The 19,546-nt window shown below is 36.9% G+C and overlaps 1 protein-coding gene across 1 annotated transcript in view; it reads right to left on the bottom strand.

The window, feature by feature from the left end:
• Positions 1-19,546, bottom strand: part of LOC140239404 (uncharacterized) — a 65,592-nt gene that overhangs the window by 19,035 nt on the left and 27,011 nt on the right. Inside the window, exons 5-17 of the mRNA XM_072319243.1 lie at positions 18,840-19,032; positions 18,269-18,423; positions 17,380-17,537; positions 15,972-16,158; positions 14,933-15,051; positions 13,202-13,390; positions 12,015-12,155; positions 10,227-10,375; positions 8,889-8,987; positions 8,077-8,192; positions 7,497-7,680; positions 6,632-6,752; positions 5,579-5,620 (exon numbers count right to left, since the gene is read on the bottom strand). Coding sequence (XP_072175344.1) covers positions 5,579-5,620; positions 6,632-6,752; positions 7,497-7,680; positions 8,077-8,192; positions 8,889-8,987; positions 10,227-10,375; positions 12,015-12,155; positions 13,202-13,390; positions 14,933-15,051; positions 15,972-16,158; positions 17,380-17,537; positions 18,269-18,423; positions 18,840-19,032 — 1,853 coding nt within the window. The remainder of the gene's footprint in view (positions 1-5,578; positions 5,621-6,631; positions 6,753-7,496; positions 7,681-8,076; positions 8,193-8,888; positions 8,988-10,226; positions 10,376-12,014; positions 12,156-13,201; positions 13,391-14,932; positions 15,052-15,971; positions 16,159-17,379; positions 17,538-18,268; positions 18,424-18,839; positions 19,033-19,546) is intronic.

The following is a 19,546-nucleotide window of genomic DNA, read 5'->3' as shown; positions in this document are numbered from 1 at the left end:
TTTTAAGTGACTAAAAGCCATTTCAGAGAGTGAACAAAAGGACCCTGTACTATTGCTGTGTGGAGCTAGAATAGAAATGATATCAGCTTTGAATAAGATGATAGGATGTCTAGCTACAAACCCTAAGTATAGACAGAGTGAAAAGATATAATGACATTTGCTTTACATTGAATGAGAAAGATAAGCCTTCTAGCATTTTGTGCAACTCTAGAGCCCCTGCAAGACATTTGAATATTATGAAAATCTACTCATTTTGATCAGTTATGTGAAGAGGATGTGTTGAATAAGAAAAAAAAAATTCCAAGGCCAGAGCTTTAGAATTGAATCCCCGACAGTTGATATTTCGTACGAGCAAACGGTAAACTTTCTGTTCATATCCAGATGATACTCTTGGCTTGAATCTTTACAAATTCATGTAAGATATTTTGTTGGAGCAAGCATCACAAACTATTGTGAGCAGCTTACCGTCAGTATCTAAAAATACTAATTATTGCTAACAAACTGTAGTAATGCTTTTGGACTTCCCTACATTTCTAGGAAAACAACTCTACAACATTGTGAAATTTCAATATTCACTTTTAATACAAATATGCTACGAAGGCAATATAATATGTTCTCAAAATTTGGTGACACTTAAAAGAAAAGTATTATTTCAAGACCAAATTTTTCCTTAAAATATTGTGACAAAGATAAAAGGTTTTTGTTTTTCTTCTTCAGGAAAAGAAAATATACAGTATATTGACATTCACATCTGTATTATTCATTTTGTAATGTATGGTCTTTGGAAAGTTTTACTCTTTTCATTTTCTTTTGGCTGAGCATCAAGTCATCAACAATGGTATACTGAATAATCATCAACTGCATATGAATTAGGGCAATTTCTTCTGATATTCCAGATAAAGTTTTTATGAACAACTTGATCTATGGTTGAACAAATTCATGCTACGCTAACATATTTGACCTTACCTTTTCTCACATGAATGTATACGATCAAAAAATTGTATTAGATATTGTCGCAAATAAAAAACCATGTTAGATAATATTTCTATTTGTCAGCAGTCAATTGAGGTTTGTATGGTTATTAAATACAAACAATCAGTACACAATTCACCTTATTTCTCTCCTAAAGAATAATCACAAAAGTTAAAAAAGGACTAACGACATTGACAATCACTCTTTAGTATTTCTCTCAGTTACGCATTAAACAGTTACAGTGAGGCACTCAAAGGAAAGGAGAATATTGTAAACTGTTGTATATTACTCTATCCTTTGTTTGAAAGATTGCTGTTATATCTCATTGATGATCAAGAGGTCGTGTAATTCATCAGTAGAATTTCAGCTCATTTGACAAGTGATTACTAGAATTTTGTTTCATGACATTAAATGCTCACTTATTTTCTTCTTTCTTTTCTTCCTTCTTCATTTTACACCTTCCTTTTCTTTCTATTTTGTTTTCTTTTTCCTTCCTTTCTCTTCTGCAATCTTAGTAGTTTTTCTTTCTTTCCAAGGAACCCACACACTACATGAATGGTCTTTTGAGTGGGACCCTCCATTTTTTCCCAGAATATCAGTGTGTGTGTGTCCTTTCATTTTTAATTTACAAATAAATATAAAGATAACTGTGATTTTTGTATCATTCAAATGTATGTCCATTGTATATTCTGTTGACAAAATTTAAAGAAATTCTGAATTGAATTGAATCAAATGTCTTGCTCAAATGTTTTACACAAGTTCAACAAAGCTACACAAATAAAATGAAAAGATAACACAAATGTTGAGGAAATTGGCAACACAAAATGAATAAAATATTATGTGCTTTGATGCAAAGAAATCAATATCAGGAAAAGTTTCATTTAATTTATCTGTAGCAAATGTCTAGACTGTTTCATATCAAATATTTTCCCATTCTGCTAAAGCTGTACCCTGCATTTTTAAAGGGAAAGTAAACCCAAAGAGCAATGTGGATTGAGTGAAAGCAGTAATATTAGTAGAACACATCAGTGAAAGTTTGAGGAAAATCGGGCAATCGATGCAAAAGTTATGAATTTTTAAAGTTTTGGTGTTGCAACTGCTGGGTAAGGAGACTACTAGAGGTTATGACGTATGAGTGGACTACAATATAAAGAAAATAAAAAGGGAATTCAATAAAAATTCATTTTTCATGAAAATTGCACATTCCGTCAGCTTGATACTGACATATGTTAGGGGTAGCACTTATTCCCCCTGCTTTCTGAAAGCGGTTAGTCAAGAACTCTTTCATTTTGCTAGAAAAGTGAATATTTGTGGAATTCCTTTTATATTTTCTTTATATTGTGGTCCTCTCATACGTCATAACCTCTAGTAGTCTCCTCATCCAGCGGTTCCAACACCAAAACTTTAAAAATTCATAACTTTTGCATCGATTGTCCGATTTTCCTCAAAATTTCACTGATGTGTTCTACTAATGTTACTGATTTTACTCAATCCACATTGCTCTTTGGGTTTGTGTTCCCTTTAAAGGATATAACTCTCACACATCCTGTACACAAAGAAAATTCTTCCATGCATTTTCATCAGAAATTGATGAATATTTAACGATGGATAAGGTAATGTGACTCAGGATAGATACTCGCAATGCCTGTAGATCAATGTGTTAGGTAATTTACATCATTCAAGAGGGCATACCCTTTTTCTCATTTGATTTTCACTGACCACTGATCATTATCATTTTCGCAAAGATTTACACTTCCAAGTCAGTAATACCTCTTATTTAGGAGAACACAGAATATTCACAATACAAAGTAATACTACACTTTACAAGAACTTCTTCGACAAAAAAGTTTGATTGCTTTGTTATAATTACACAATCCAAGTCTCTTGAAATTTTCAAAAGAAAAAAATAAAATAGAATAAAAGATGAAAAAAAATAGTACAGCAACCTCTTCTTGGTTTCTAGTTTACCAAAAAGCCAGAGGAAGTATAGTAGAGAGAGAGAGAGAAAGAAAGAAGAGGAGGCAGAAAGGTAACTAAAGGTAAAGTTTAATGTTCCTCATAGCAAACAGAAGACAAGTATAGTCCAAGACTCAGGAAAGCCAAATGAAGCCTGATAGCATCCCCAACATTAGAGGGAAACAAACACCAGCACCAAGTGTCACAGAGGGATACCAGGAAACAAACACAGGTAAGAGTTTTCAGCATCTGTTTAGCTCATGGACCATCACTACTGAAGATTAACGTTCTACTAGATGCAGACTGCTACATACCAAACAAGCTGTACAAAACAAACAAACAAAACCCCAATAAAAAACAACTTGTGGGGAGAAGAGCCCCAATCAGAGTTTGTAACTGTTCACTGATTCCTAAATTGCTGCAGATTTTGACAGGTATAAATGAAATCAGGGTCTGTCTAGCCCTCATCATTCAAGGAAAGAATCACATATGTGAATTATAGTGATATTTTGGATGCATGTAATGAACTTCAGTAAAAGCTTAAAAACAGACTTCTGTTGGGATAGACTCTCTCTTCACTTGCTATAAAGTTTGTTTGCTTGTTTTTCTATTGAGATGAGCAGTCCAAGGCTAGCTCTAATTTGTCAGATTTGTCTGTTGTATCTTTTGATGGGGGAAATCTTGGCTTGCTCAATATGATAAAAGAGGCAGGCAGGTCATTTACAAGCACATTTTGGAAGCAAATCTAGTAGAACACTGATCTTGACTGTTATAATGTGGTGCCTTGAAACTTTGTGCACCCTTTTCAGTCACAGTAGGAGGATGAGTTGTGTAGAACACACACCTGTGGACTGCCCCAGCCCTGAGGATGGTGAGCTAGTGACTCTGAGACCCACTCCTCTCCACTTCTCACATCCTCTCTTATCTTTTCACATTTCACCTCTTCCACAGGCACCAGTTTCAGCACAGTCTTCTGTTTTGTGGCTGGTGTCCGGTCGAGGCTTTGGACACCACGCTGTCCAGCAAGCAGTAATTGTGAACCAGTGAGAAAAACCATCTCATTTTTGCTTAGCCTTACAGCATATAAGTAAGATCATCAGTCAATGAAGGGATACTATGGATTCTATATTCTCAATCCACCTTTTGTTGCACATATTTTGAAAGTGATTCATCATATGCATGTGACAGAGTGGATTTTCTGTGTGTGTGTGTGTGTGTGTGTGTGTGTGTGTGTGTGTGTGTGTGTGTGTGGTTTGTTCATAAATGTGAATAGTCTTTCGATTACCACTACTTGCAGTGGACTTTATGTACAATTTTGTCCTAGTATTCAATGGTGCTGCGGGGCTTCACTTGTAACAACATGTGTCCACTTGCACCACAGAAAACAACTTTCCAATACCATACATTAAGACTTTCATACCCACTTAGGTTTATGTTTCCTATGATAGTTTAAAAAAAATCCCAAACTGTGACCTGCTTTCTTATTTCCATATCACAAATTCAATGAATAATCATTAGTATCATCATTTCCCTGGGTTAACTGTGAATGGTTAATAAGCCAGTATCCATGATGACAATTCTAGTTAACAGTCTCCATCCTTTGCTGAATGAAGGAGACTTCTGGTAGAGATCTTTGAATTAATCAAATATTCTTACAGAACTATCAAGACAAGACAAATTATACAATGTAAATACCAACAACATACAGAGTGCTTTTTTTTTTTTTTTAAATGCACCATTTTCCTTCTATGGTAAATATTACCTACCTTCTGCTTATGTTTCAAAGAGTTTGATAAAGATTACATGTCATATTGTATATTTCAAGCAATTCTACAACTCTCCATGCCAGTCCTTGGAGAGAAATAATTACTGACAATAATAAGATCAATGCAGGTAACCATTTCTATTTGTGTCAGTTGGGAACAGAAGAAAAATATATATGTGGAGTTAATGCTATTCTTGCTTTGAAAGTGAAATACATGTAGTGAGTTTATGGTATGTTAACTAGCAACCTTGTGTGCACAAGGTGATACAAAGTGTTTGTATCTGCCGAGTGTCTGTTGTAAAGGTAAACTAAGAAATTTTATTCCGAGTAAAAGGTACTGAAAATTAACATTACTCTGTCTACTCTTTCTCTAGAGCTTGCTTCACAAAGTGATATGAACTATATTTTGGTGCTATATAATGCAACATGGTTCTATACAGACACAACCCTACCATTGAATGGCATGAAAGGTGACCAATGGTAAATCTTCTACGTTGACAACCTAAAGTGCTAAACTGCGGCAACATAGTCTACGCTGCAACTCAAGGTGGGGCTGCGAAGGAGCATGACATACAGCTTTCAAGCAGATCAAAGTGTAAAAATAAACAAGATAAAAACCCAAAATACTTCAAAAACAAGCTTGCAGAAGTAAAGCTTTCCAATACTGAGGACAGAATGCAATTCAAAACTTGAAAGGCACAATAAATCAATTGCAATACGAGAGAAGAGAACAGAAATTGATATTTCTTCCTCAAACAAACACTGAAACTGACAAAGTCAATTTGAACAGAATAAAAGCCATTATCAATTCAAGAGCGGAATTTGAGTGTAAGGGAAAGAAAACCCATCTGACCACTTCACACCCAAAAGTAAAGGCTGTCGTACCTTCTTCTTGGCTCTCTCTTCATTCTCGGCATCTTGATGAGCCTAGTTGAGTAGTAAAGTAATAACACACATTCAGGGTCTAAATATTACAGACATACCTAGAATAGTTCCTGGGCCCCATTGCATAAAATATCCCTAATCAAAGTAGAGTCAAAAAATCAAACATAACTTAATGTTTGATTTAAAATTCATTGCATCAAAAAGTTACATTTGATTTAAAATATTACGATCAAATGTAAGTATCCTAAATCAAGTATAATTTGACCCCTTAGTAAGACATCAATCATAATGAAATCGTGACTACAGTAAGTGTTTTCCAACCTGGCTGGTCTGGAGCTTTCAACAAGGAATTTGGAATGTGAGTGAGTCTTCAGAGACAGATTTCATCCACTAGATGTATGCACTGATGGACAGATCTTCAAGAAACATGAATTTTCACAAGAAAGGGAGATGAAGGTCACGTGTGAAATACAATAAGGATCAACAGTGTCATCTCACTATGTACTAAAAATCATCACAATATTCAAAATTGTCCCAGGCCAGTGGAAGAATCTCTTCTAGCATATTCACCGGTACTAGTTTCTGGAAGGTTGGCATGGCCAGCACACTGATCTAGATACCTGGGCTGCCCTCATGGAAGTGCTAGCACAAGTGAGCGATCATGTCAACATTGGATTTATTGAGCGCATATCAAATGTTACTCATACTTGATCAAAACACATTTTAAGCAATGGAATTTATGTTTGATATCTATGTTTGATTTTGACTTTAGTTTGATTACAAGGAAAATTTTGTGCAACAGAGCCCTGGAAAATTAGATCCACAGCATGACAATGGATGTGATGAAATAATGACTGTTGAAATCATCTACAATGACATTAGTGCAGTGTGTATAAAAGTGTATATCAGTAGCTGTACAGAGATATTAATATCAATACTATGTACCTCTGGTCGGTGCATGTTATACCTTGTGGAAATAATCCAGACATTCAATAAACTTACATTTTTCCCACGAAGGTTAATTCATTGTCAATACATTCATCCAGCACTCACCTGATCACTTTTTAAACGGCCTCTCGGCTTCTTCTTCTTTTTCTTCTTGCGATTCTTGTCATCATCAGTGCTGACATCTTTGGCTACTTCAGACTCTGACGCACTGTCACTGTCACTTGTCCTATGCATCACACAAACCAGTCCATAGGGCAAAGTTAGATCATTCTTTCCATCTGGCATTAAACTGCTTGCATTATTTTCTTCTACTTTTTGCTTTCTCTTACATACCTGTCTATAATGGATCATCATCATCATAATGTTGTGCAATTATTTGGTAGATGTAGTTACATTCAACTTTACTTTTGTCGTGCTGACCCAATATCACATTAATTCTTTTCTAAATCCCTCACATGTGATCACAATACTGAGTCAAGATGTAGCCATTCATGGAATCCTCCATCAAAAAAAAAAAAGAAAAAAAAAAGAAAGTTCTATTGCTTTCACAGGTTGCACTGTCACATGCTGTGCAAAATACAAAAACTCAAGTCACATAATTGAAACCTATTTCTGCATAACAAGACTTCGGCCAGTAACTGTTATCAATAGTTTACCTTTAGCTATTAAAAGTGATCTATCAATCAAACATTCAGCATCATTACATTTTCTTGCATTTTATCACTCCTAAGTATTGCAGGACTATAACGATTGTTGTCATAATCATTGTACCACATACACATTCGTGATGTAGAATGTTTAAAGCATCACAACCAAAGATATTTGCACTACAATTTCATCATGGTAATATAGGCTGACATGATTGTCAAAACGATCATCACATAAAAGAAGCGCTGTCACTTGATTGTCACTTGATGTTACTGCACTACCATCATCCTGATCTGTACTAGGCATGATGACCATCTCTTACTCTGACTCTGCAAATTCCTTCTGAACATGGAGGTCAGCTAGCAGGTCAACACAACCCTGGATGGTCTCTGAGCTCAGGGTGTCAATCATCTTTAATGCTGCCAGCTTGGACCTGGTCCTCTTGTCAAGCCCCGCCCACTCCTTGTCACTACGCCTGCTGATGGTTGGGGCTGCAAGCTTGTCATCTGTTGGTACAAAGTTGAATTTATATTATCATGTACCTTCAATTTCATCAATCTCCATGATGAACAAGTACACTCATTTGACAAAACATGTTGAACCAAAGATTGTCTGAAGTGTTCAAAACCACACTTGAATCAGCAAACTGCTGGACATCCTTGAAACTGTGCAAGATGGGAGATGGAAGAAATTAAATTCTGAGAAGTTCTTTAAGTTTGAAGTCCTCATCTGCAAGACCTAACAAATTCATGGTGGTTCCCAAGAAGAAAGTGCATGATTCAAGTTCTTTGTCTGGTATTAAAATAAAATAAGTGTATATTTTTGTCATGTCAATCAAATTTTGTTAATGCCTAGGTCCTCTGGACATTTGTGATTCTGAAGTACTGGTACCCTAGACCTACCGAGTCCCTGGGTTGTCAAGTCTGGGAGGGGCATGTCAGGAGGGAGAAGACCTCGGCTACGAAGAATGTGATGAGTTATCTCCTTAGTCAGCTCAAGGATCAACTCAGAGTGAAGGCTGAAAGAAAGAAGCAAAAAACAGTCCTGAGGAAGAAATCTGCCTTGTTTAATAGGTTCTATACAAATCAATATGAAATATATGTGACCCGCTACAACAAAAGGATCCTAAAGTCGCTGACGGGTGAGCCGAGAAAATCGAGTTTGAAGTCAGATCACCAAAATTTTTCAAAACGTTCGGATTTCTGTTTTTACATAATTTTATAGTCTAATTTATCTTCTATCATCTGCCGAAATTTTGAAGCTAAATGATCAAAGAAAAGGCCTGAAAACAACATTTTTCTGGGCCATGCTTGGCTCGCCCGTCAGCGACTTTAGGATCCTTTTGTTGTAGCAGGTCACATATTGATTACATTTTATACCATTAAAGACAAACATAATTGAACCGACACCTCTTAAAAAAACGACGAACCCATTTATGAACCATAGAAATAAAATCAGCCTAGTTTGAAAAATATTTCACTGACAACTACCATTGTAGCATCATCAATGCTCTTGCAACCAATGCTGACACCAATGCTTTTATTCATTTGCTGACACTGTTTTTAAACCCAATTTCAATTGTGCTGTACACCTACACTTCACACTGCACATAAACACTGACACACTCATTCACACCAAGACAACACAAACACCAACAGTAATAGAAATAGTAATAAAAATGACACCCTTACTAGCACTAAGCAACACCACTCACCTTGAATTTTCCTGAGCTTGGTGGTAGACAAGGAGAGCCTCACAGAAATGTCGTCCCAAGTCTTGGAAGTCTTGCAGATTGAAGTGCCTTGGTGCCTCACTGGTGTCAAGAGAATAAAAGCATGCCAGTCAAGTACTACAACCACATACAAACATTACAGTCTGAATTTTGCTTCATATGAAAAACATGAACCTCTATTTCAATGTCTCACTCCACATCTCTTCATTTCTCAATATAACTCTGATTATTTGTGAAAGGCATCCTTTGTTTACCATGTGAAGTGAGTCTTGAAACAAAATTGGGTAATGTCCAATTGGTCACTTAACCTCATAAGACTTCATATTTAAAATAATTTATGAGCTGCAAGGAGGAAATTTCAAGAGTGCTTCTGTTTTCCTGTGACCTGACAGATGGATTAATGTAGAATTTCAACTAGCTCCATGACAGAAGCAAACATTATCTACCAAATTAAGAAACTAGCATGGGCATGATGGAGATGTGATATCTGGATTGCATTTAAAGCCAATCATGCAATTTGCTTCTCCAAAGAGAATAAGTATATTCTCACACCATGTTAAAGTTGACCTCAACAAAAGATAATTTAAAATTATACAAATGACACGGTAAAAGAATGGATACAATACAATATGATATAATAATAAGTACTTTTAACAAGTAAACATGTATCATAGCACATCACAAAATGATAATATCAAACTTGCATTAAAGGGAAAGGGAAATATCAAATGAAAAATGGAAAATGTATAAAAGTGATCTATCGGTTATCATTGAAAAGGAAAGTCTTCAAGGAAATAAAATAAACTGTTTTGAAGACTGATTTCACCTAAATGCAGCATTGGTTGAAAACACACAAGCAAACTAGAAGAGGCTATGATGCCATTACCTCTAAGGGTTTGTACTGAAAACTATTATACAACTCATGACTTACCTCCTACATCTTCTTTACCTCTATAAACAAAGGCTAGAGTAGTTTTACCTCTCTTATAGTAGAAGCTGGTACACTTGACATCCATTTATCACGTTGGGGAACTAACTGCTTTTCATAGTGATGTACTTTCTTTTACTTTGAATGACTTCCTTTGCATACTTTAATAAACTTATAATCTTGCCATGCCTTGCACAGACTTCCTAATAGTTGAATAAATGGTTGTTAGTAATATCTCTGTTTTGTGTGCAACTTTAATATTGCACAATTGTGTATTTTTTAGGGTTGAATTTGACTCTAATACTCTGTTCATTTCATTTTACTCCATCTTTTAAAGCGACTCTGCACATGGGGTGGATTTGAACTTTAGTCATTGTTGGGAGACTACTTACACTGTGATGTTCTTGCTGCCACAGAATGTTGCCTCTAACGTGAAGCTGTTGTTAATGCCCATCTGACGCCACATGACAACACGCCCAGTGGCCTCCTTGCAGCGTTTCACACGAAACTTGCAGCCTCGGAAGGAAAACTTGTCTGGTGCCTGCAAAGAGATATGAAAAGATATCAAATCATGTCTGGAATTCAGCTTATTAGGAAGCTGTAAATGAATGACGACTCACCTTATCCTTTCAAAGTGATCAAAAATCAAAATCTTGTCAATAATGTTGTATGTGTGACTGTGCACTGCAAGCCAACAAAAAAGTGACACATCCTGATGTTACACGAGGACTCAAAATACGTGAAACAGGTCAACCTAGTTGATCTTGAGTTTTTCATATTTTCTGAAACAGCAACTCTTCTTGCACATTATTCTAAAGTTTGGGATCATAAAACAAATGTGAAATTGTGTTTCTAGCATTTTTTTTTTCTAGAATTTTTTTTTTTGAGTAATAGTGTGATTAGGTATGTCTTTAATAGAGGTATGTCTAGAGTCCCCTTTTCATTTCTTAAAACCCTGTACACACTCTTCACTTTTAACTCTAGCAACTATTGAAATGATTACCTGGTATACTACTGATTTGAATGTTGTCATGAGTCAGGGATAGAATGTGTTGATAGAGGATGCTCGATTTCAGCTTAATCTGATAATCCCTTCATTGTTGTTGCTAAGGAGTTTCACATCCTGTTCTTTGTTGCTTTCATTGCCCAGAGCACAGCTTGTCAAGATTAAGTGCTTGAATAGACCCAACACTTCAGAGCCTCTTTTCTTAGTGCACACTCGTCTAGAGTGTGTGCTTTCTTTCCAATATTCTGATAGGTCAGGAAATTCCATTTGAATTGAGTTATACATCATTTTTAAGCTTAAAGTCTGCTCTTCCAGAATCTGCCCTCAACTAATAAACCATGTCTGGCAACTTTTCGTTGGTGTTCTGATACAAGGTCATATTTAACAAGTTCTGTTACTGACGATGACATCCATGTTGACAGTTTTCATTCTTCTCAAGTTATCACAAAAGGCTCTTCCTGAATTATGGAGAAGAGTTGATTCAGATGAAGAGAGAACAATACATAATGAGCTGTTGTGGTTTAGTGGACTTCACCACAAACAATAAATTTCCAAGTCCCTGGTTACAGTCTGTCAAGGGCATCAGTGTGCCCTACCCAAGGTACTTTTATCCTCATTGTCTAGTTCTTCAGAGGGACCCTTTAACTGCCCATGCACTAAACTTTACTTGCCATGCTTTTCACCACCATTCAATAATTCTTCCATTTGTGACCTAGTTGTAAAGTTATGCAGCCCACTCATAGCAATGTTCCTTCATCCAGCAAGAAAACCACTGTGACACAATAGGGATTAGGGGGATTAGTTAATCTCTATTCATTGACAATTAGTTTCTAGACATCTGTGTCAACCAGCCCAGAAAGCACACCAGTGTGCATGCCAACTGGTGAACACAGTGCAATAAGGATTACAGTAATTGGTCTCATGGTTGCTGGCTCACAAACTCTTATGACTTGACTGTAATTTCTGCCCCTTCACACAGTAGATGCTCATTAAATTCAGCCTAAATATTACCATAGGTTTTAATCAAGATGAAAATGTTGACAATTTGCAGAAAGTAAATGTGGGACATCTGAAGACGGACATAAAGTGATATATAAAAAATATATCTCAGTTCAGCAATAAACAGGGGAGAATGCTATGTAGAAATGTCATAATCAGATGAGATAGCACTGACCTTTTGAGATAGTAACCATGGAAACAACCTCTGACAGAGAAAGGCAGCCATGTCCACCTCTTGGCTCTCTGGGTCACATCCATAGATGAAGACGTTGTGCTTGCGACTGTGACCATGCATGTCGCAGTACACAAGTACTTCCTGTGTCAAAGAAGTCATGCAAGGAATCAAGGCACATATTCCAGCTACAGGGACACAACTTGCTACACCATGAATCCTACCAGAATATCAATCTACTAAACACAAAGATCATGGAAATCACAAGGTGCTGTCCTTCTTCACAAAAAATATTAAACTTAAAGGATGATTACAATGCGACACTAATCAGATCACGGATTGCATGCAATACAAACAAGCTAGCCTGCAGACGAACAACACAACATGCACCCAAGTATTCTGAGTGACCATGAACAATGTTACCTTTGATAATCACACTGAACTTTTGTTCAGGAAACTGATCAGGTTCAAGGTCTATCAAGACATTTATGTCTTTTAGTTATGAAGACATATACATATCTATCCATTATGGCTCCCTTACCATTGCATGTTTTTTATTCTGTGTTCATACAGGGCTACCAACATTCAGCCATCAAAATCACGGAGATTCCACAGAGGTACCAGGGAGATACCTGCATATTACATGTATCTCAATGGGCAAAAATAATTCCCACATCATATAGATATTCATATTCTCTTATCCAGACACAAAGATATATTTCCGTTTTCAAGACGTCTCCTGCAGAATTAGTTAGACTCTGCAGCTTTCGCACATGGTATGTAACTGATAAACAGTCTTAAATCAATCGAACAGATTGCTGTTGTTTTTACCCTGTTTGGAATATGACAAGAGTACTGTAAAACATGATATATTCGTGGCATGAATTTTTCGCGAATTGGAGCCTACCGCCTTTTTTGCGGCATGAAATTTTCGTGACCTGCCACTGATATTCAATGCATATGGTGTAGAAACGAAATTTCGCATGCATTTTAATTTTGCGAATGTTCGCACTCACGAAATTTGCGAAATCAAAATGCACTCAAACATTCCTCGTTTTACAGTATCTTGACACCACACAATGTATGTCTTTAACAACATTACATCAATCACATAGTCTTGGCATGAAACTAATTCAGGCCTTATTGGTGTGTGGAGCCAAGAAATGAAGTAAAGTAAGACTGTGTCTCACCCCACACTCTTGTGAGAACTCTGTTAGCATTTGCTTGGTGTTCCAGACGGTGGGGAAGGACTCCTTCTTTGGGTGCCGATAGTTCCGGTTCAGGTCACGCCCAGCCAGAGAGCAGCGGTAGTTACCAACGATAACACCGTCTGGATTCAGCATTGGGATGATCTTGAAAATATAGCACTTTCTCAGCTCCTGTAAACCAAGAAGCAATTGGAACAGACACTTGTTGAATGAATGAAATTTATGCAAATTCATGCAAAGCTGGAATATACATTCATCTACGAGCAGTATCACTTACTTAAAACTAGAAAAGCACCCTGAGAGTGCAGACCTCTGCCAAGCAGCTACTTTCCACAGATGATCTTGCTCTTCCCAAAGAGATTTTTCTCCTCTCCACCACCGGGGAAAAGCTCTTTGGGCGAGAGCAGTGATTTCCACCCATAGGTATACATGCTGAAAAATCGCCCGATTTCCCAATATAGACGCCTTTGTTACGTCATAAACCCTCAGCTGCGCCGCGTGCCTTGCATTAGCAGAAACTGGAGCACGCACTTTAGCGCGTTTGAAAACCTCAAAAATGCGCAGAACTCCCAAGTTCATTGACTCTATCTGTCAAAATATCAAAAATCCTTCATAAATTCCCCCAAAATTCTCGGATTACTACCAAAATTCAATCATTTGTTACTTGTGTCATTCTCAACCTTTCCTGTAAATTTCATTAAATCTGTTTACTACTTTTTGAAACAAATGCAAACAGGAAAACTGACCAAAAAGGAATACTATTTATTAGTGGAAAATTGAGCACAGAAAATGGGATTCCATTGATGGAATCCCATTTTCTTTGCTCAATTTTCTACTACTTTTTGAGTTATTTTGCACACGAACGGACAAACAAACAAACAAACCAACAGTAACAAAAACATAACCTCCTTCCTTGGCGGAGGTAACGACTGCTTTAGCTCATCAATTAAAACCAGGAGGGCATCAATGCTTTTGATTCAAAGTCTAGTTGAGTCACAGCTTGTCTCCTTTTCACCTGAATAAACTCTCTATGGAGAAATTGTATGCAGGTGGCTTTTGTAAATTCACAGTCATCCACTTACATTCTAGCACCGAAACATCAGAAATATAAAATGAATACCACAATGGTAAAAAAAAAAAGATATATAGAGAAAATGGTTTCATGTAGAATTCCTTTCTCACATCATACGATGAATAAGATAACCTGCAAGATGTTGACTTGCAACTGATAACTTTTCAATGATGATGCAAGCATCACATGAGAACTAATAGACCTATGGTTACACTAATGTTTTGTATGTCAGGTAACTCGAACACTGGGACTCTTTGTGCCTTATCTTCATGCACTACTTACCAACCATAGTGTCAAGTGTGTATTGTATAAGCTGTTATTTTTGCGCACAGATATTTTTGCAAATGGGAAGGCCATGGACATTTTCATTAGATGCTGCGATCTGAAACAAAGGCTTATTGCAAGTGCACTAGTAGCCTAGTGCATGCCAACATTTTTGCATGCTGTCAAATTCCCTGTCCAGCAGTAATTTGCAAAAATAACAGTTTATACAGTAAATCATGTAAAGGAGCTAGTTGCTTCACTTCACAAAGACTTCTTTGTGATCACTGATTTTGATGAGCTAGCCAAAAAAGAAGAAAAGATAGAAGATGATGATAATGGGAAAAAAGAAAACAAGAAACAAGAATATGTTGTCTCACCTTGGCTACAGGATCTGAACTGGTGATGAAATCCAGTAAACCCTTCATCATCCAGCTGGCATTAGTTTCTCCTGGATGAACCCTGGCTGTCACTACCACTCCCTTCTTGGCTTGCTGATCTACAGAGGTTTGGCAGGAAATATAAAGCAAGCACTCAGCATCACTTAAATCATACAATTCTGGAAGTGACCAATGTCAGCATTAGCACATTTCACTGCAGATCAGCTCACTGCAGGTGTAAATGATATTCAATCACTTCTTATTCAACGCAGGAATTCTTATTTCATTGGCAATCCTAGCATACACTACTCATATATAATATGGAACCTGTCTTACTAAAAGCTCAATAAAGTTTATCAATTATTAATTCCCTGATTCGAGATTTTTCTACATAAAAATACAAATATTCCTTATTTACTTCCAAAACTAACTTCAGAAATAGTAACAAAGCCAGTAAACCCAAACATTCACACTTTTGACAAACTCAGGACACTAACAACTTTGATGTTTCAGGGCGATATACATGTATACATACATATATGTATCTACATGTAAAATATTACATGGAGTCATTCTGAAAGATTTTATCATATCAAACAAGCCACCTGGAGAGGAAAAGTGTGAATCTTATTAGTTAAAGTGGAAAGTTAAAACAAGAATCAATGAAATTCAGTTGGATTTCAGAAGAACCTACACTGGTCAAAAGCATTAAAATCAAGTGATATTAAAACTCATATTCTACTGGTAATTCCTCACATCTAACAAATTTGTTACCTGAATTTTAAAGTGTATACAAAAACTCGAAATCAGAGAGAATCATAAGCCTTGCACAAAGGTCAGGAGGGTGTCAGACCAGTTTGCATAAATGTGTAGTATCTCTGGGTAGGCTATGACAGCAATTATTTTCATTAGCTGATATCATTGAGTTCATAAGAAGGTGTGATATTGCTTGATCTATCAAGCACCTTTGAAGCTCACAAAAATGGATCTGTGCACCGGGGATAAGCTTCTAGTAGAGAAAGAAACAAGCTGAGCTTACCATGAAAGTTAGTGACAGTGAGTAAGAAGCAGCTGTTACCAGCACGAGTCTCACACAACACCTCTCTCCTCATCGTCTTCCTACGTTCTGGCTCTTTCATGAGTTGGTCTAGATGCTGGCAGAGGTCAGTAAAGGTGAATGGATAGCAGTGGGCCAGATAGCAAGTGTCATCTGCATGGTGGAATTCCTGTCACGAGGAGAGGGAACAATCAACATTGTGTAACATGGCTCATTGTACATTTACAAAATTTGGGGACTGTTAATACAATTTTCTCACTTTTTTGAGTCCCATTTCATTGTGACTGTTGCATAAACCTGTATAGAATTACATGTGACTCATGTTGCATTTTATGTTTATTTTGTATTGCTCTTATGATTGAAATAAACAGTATGAAAGTGCTGTAAGAGACAAAAATTGTTACTTTAAAGACTTCTGCTGTAACATGCACTAAATGGCAATCCCATAGAAAAAGGATATTCTGAACTGAAAGTTATGCTGATGATTTAGCAGGAGTGTGAAACATGTGAAGCATAGCTAACTGATTTCTTTTGTTTTCTCACTTTAATCTAATTATTTAGTGTTCATTGACTGTTGGACTTCGATATGCTTATCAGTATCAAATATACTATCTGAAGCTCAAAGTAGTGACTAGCCTTGTTTGCATACAACATTAGTTCAGTTGTGATTTGATATGATATTTGTAGCTTTGCATCACAAAACCCACACATAAAGACATACAGGGCAAATTCTCAGCACCTTGGAAAATATGTGTTTGAGTGAATACTGCTGATTTTCAAATGCAGTGTTTTCTAAAGGACTAATCTTTCTAATCTTAATCTTGTGGAAGCAATGAAATCTAAACGATGAAAACCATTTTGCCAACAGTCAGCAATCATGAAGCAAAGGAACTTAAATGAATATGCCAAGATCCAGAATGATAGAATAATCTCTTCGTAACTGTTGCTATGGAGTTTGATATCTCTTTCTTTTATATACATAATAGAGATTAAGTTCATATGCTGGTCTCTACACTTTAAAGTCTCTTTCTCAAAATAACGTTACATGAGATCACATTTACTCAAGCTGGAAAATAATCCCATTCTTTTAAGTTGCATGTCATTTGATAGCAAAGAATCTCTTCTTCCAAAATCTAACCCAAACTGCAATATCTTGTCTAGCAATTCTTTGTTGGTTTTGGAAGGAAATATTATGTGTACGCATACAATTGTCAGTTAATAGTTCACAATTAAGATTGCTGATGTTTGCTATTCAACATAAAAATAGTTAATAAGGATGTGACAATACTGGCCTCTAAAAAATGGTGGCAGGGGGGTGATATGGGAAAAAACTTCCAAAGTAACACAAGCAGACAGAGAAAATGATAGTAAATGAAACTAGAATTCTTACCATCTGCCACTCTAAGACGTAGTAGGTGAGCTCAGGATGCAGTAGACCATTGCGGTTGAATCCACAGCTCCTGTTGTAGATGATATGATGACCAGTACGCACCCATCCTACACCACTCGATGACACTTCCTTTTCAGAGTACATCAGAGGTCGCATGCCTGCACAAATCACATCCACAGAAATGGTGAAACTATGTTTACTGGCTCTCTGTACAATATACTGTGAGAGTCTGTGTGAACAGCTATACACGTGTGTGTGTGTCTGATATAGATGACTCATTTAAAAGGTTAACAAACAATGCTGTTACAGCACTGTACAGTGGAAAACCATCAAACAGAATCACCAAAATTGGGAAAGACCACAATAATAATAATAACATAGTGACAAAAATGAGTTGCAAATTGCATACTGTCAGTCTTTGTTCACTGCTCAGCAGCTAAATACACAAGAGGCGCCTGCAATCTCAGATCCTAATAACAAGAAAATACTCTAACTCACAAAGCCCAACCCCAATGCTTCTTCATATCCCTATCAAAGGTCACTTGGAAAGAGGAGATATATGCTAAAGTCTCTTGGCATTACAATCTAGGTTATAAGCGGCACACCACTTTGTCTTGAGTATTACAAAAAAAAAAAAAATGCCTCTGCAAGAAATCAGCATAAAGCAACTATACTTCATTCTCATTTGTGTTATGACTGTAAGTTGGTCAGCTGAACTTGAGAAACTTTAGATTTTCCCTTCAAATCAGAGAGCAATTAGATATTACCTTCTGTACAGGGCTTTTAATGGGAATTACAAGAATATGTAAATGAAGGTTTCTACTGATATTAAATGGGAGTCTTGAAAATCATGAGAAAAGGTAGAGGTTGGAAATTTCCCAGTACTTACCATGGTTGTATAGACTGTCCTTCTTCAGCAGGTTGATGATGTTAAACTTGTAGGTGACACCTGGTATCATCTTCTGGACTCGAAAGTAGAACCACTGGGTGTGTCGGCTGGTGTATAGATCTGTCTTCAGAACCAGGTCATACTCAAATTGGCCACTTCATTGTAGGGAAAAGGCAATAAATGAAGCAAGAAAGATTAGATAGGTTTAGTATCCTAAAATAATGCAGCAGACTCAAATAAGCATCCTTTGAGGGGAAAAAAAAAATCATGCTAGCCATAATTCACATCAGACCAAAGTAAAATTTAGGTGATTTGTGTTATCATAAAGCCAGCAAAGATTGTTAAGTTGGTGTATTAGTGGAGGAATGTGTATCATAATTATGCATAATAAAGTTCTATCCTACAATGTACGTCACACTACAACTCCTCATTGAAGAAAAGAAAGGAAAGAGTGAGGAGATTTTTTTTATTGTGAGTCACGAGGTTAAGTGATTAAGGTACTTCCAAAGTCTCATGGGCATACCATCAAGATATGGCGTTCTGAAATTACACACTTCATGCTTCTACTCACATTCTTCTAGCCTGCCTGAGGTTGCCACTTTCAAAGCGAGACTCAAAGACAAGGCTAGGGCAGCACCCCTCTGGTACGGTGTGTGGAATGGTCCCCTTGGAGGTCCTCTCAGAGTCAAACACATTCTGTGCCCCTTCCCATGGCCTGTACCATTTTGTGCGCTGGGTGTGGACTGTCCTCCCATCATGAGAGACTACAAAAGAAGAGAACATCAAGGAGAAGTGAGGCAGAGTTTGAGGTGGGCAAAGATTAAGCTGGAGAGTTGTCATGTAGTTAACTTTTATTAAGTGCACAATGGACAGTGCCTCATATTCTTACGCTGTTCTATAATGCTTTCGAAAAGAAAGGGAAAAAGGTTTAGCCTTTAATCTTCACTATCACTGTATTCAGAGAAGTGATATCGACAACTGTGTAAAATCACAAAATGGAAAAATTATTTTGGAGTCCTGATACCAGCATAGAGTGAGAATTAAGAACAAGCAGAGAATCAGTGTTGAGTGATAACAAACATGGATTATCAAATAAAGTCTATGACAATGGAGCAGCAAAGAGAGCAAATGAGATCCACACAACCCTTGCCAAAAACCTACCATACTGCCAAAGTGGTTCAGGTTGCTTCGGTGTTTTGAACACATGCTTTGGCGTTGGCAGAATTTCGCCAAGGTAGTATATGGGCCAGTGAGGTCCATGGACCCAAAACCGATGGG

Source organism: Diadema setosum, chromosome 16 (genome assembly GCF_964275005.1).
Source record: "Diadema setosum chromosome 16, eeDiaSeto1, whole genome shotgun sequence".
Taxonomy (NCBI): domain Eukaryota; kingdom Metazoa; phylum Echinodermata; class Echinoidea; order Diadematoida; family Diadematidae; genus Diadema; species Diadema setosum.
Note: the sequence above shows the minus strand (reverse complement) of the source record. Positions and strands in the feature narration are given on the sequence as shown.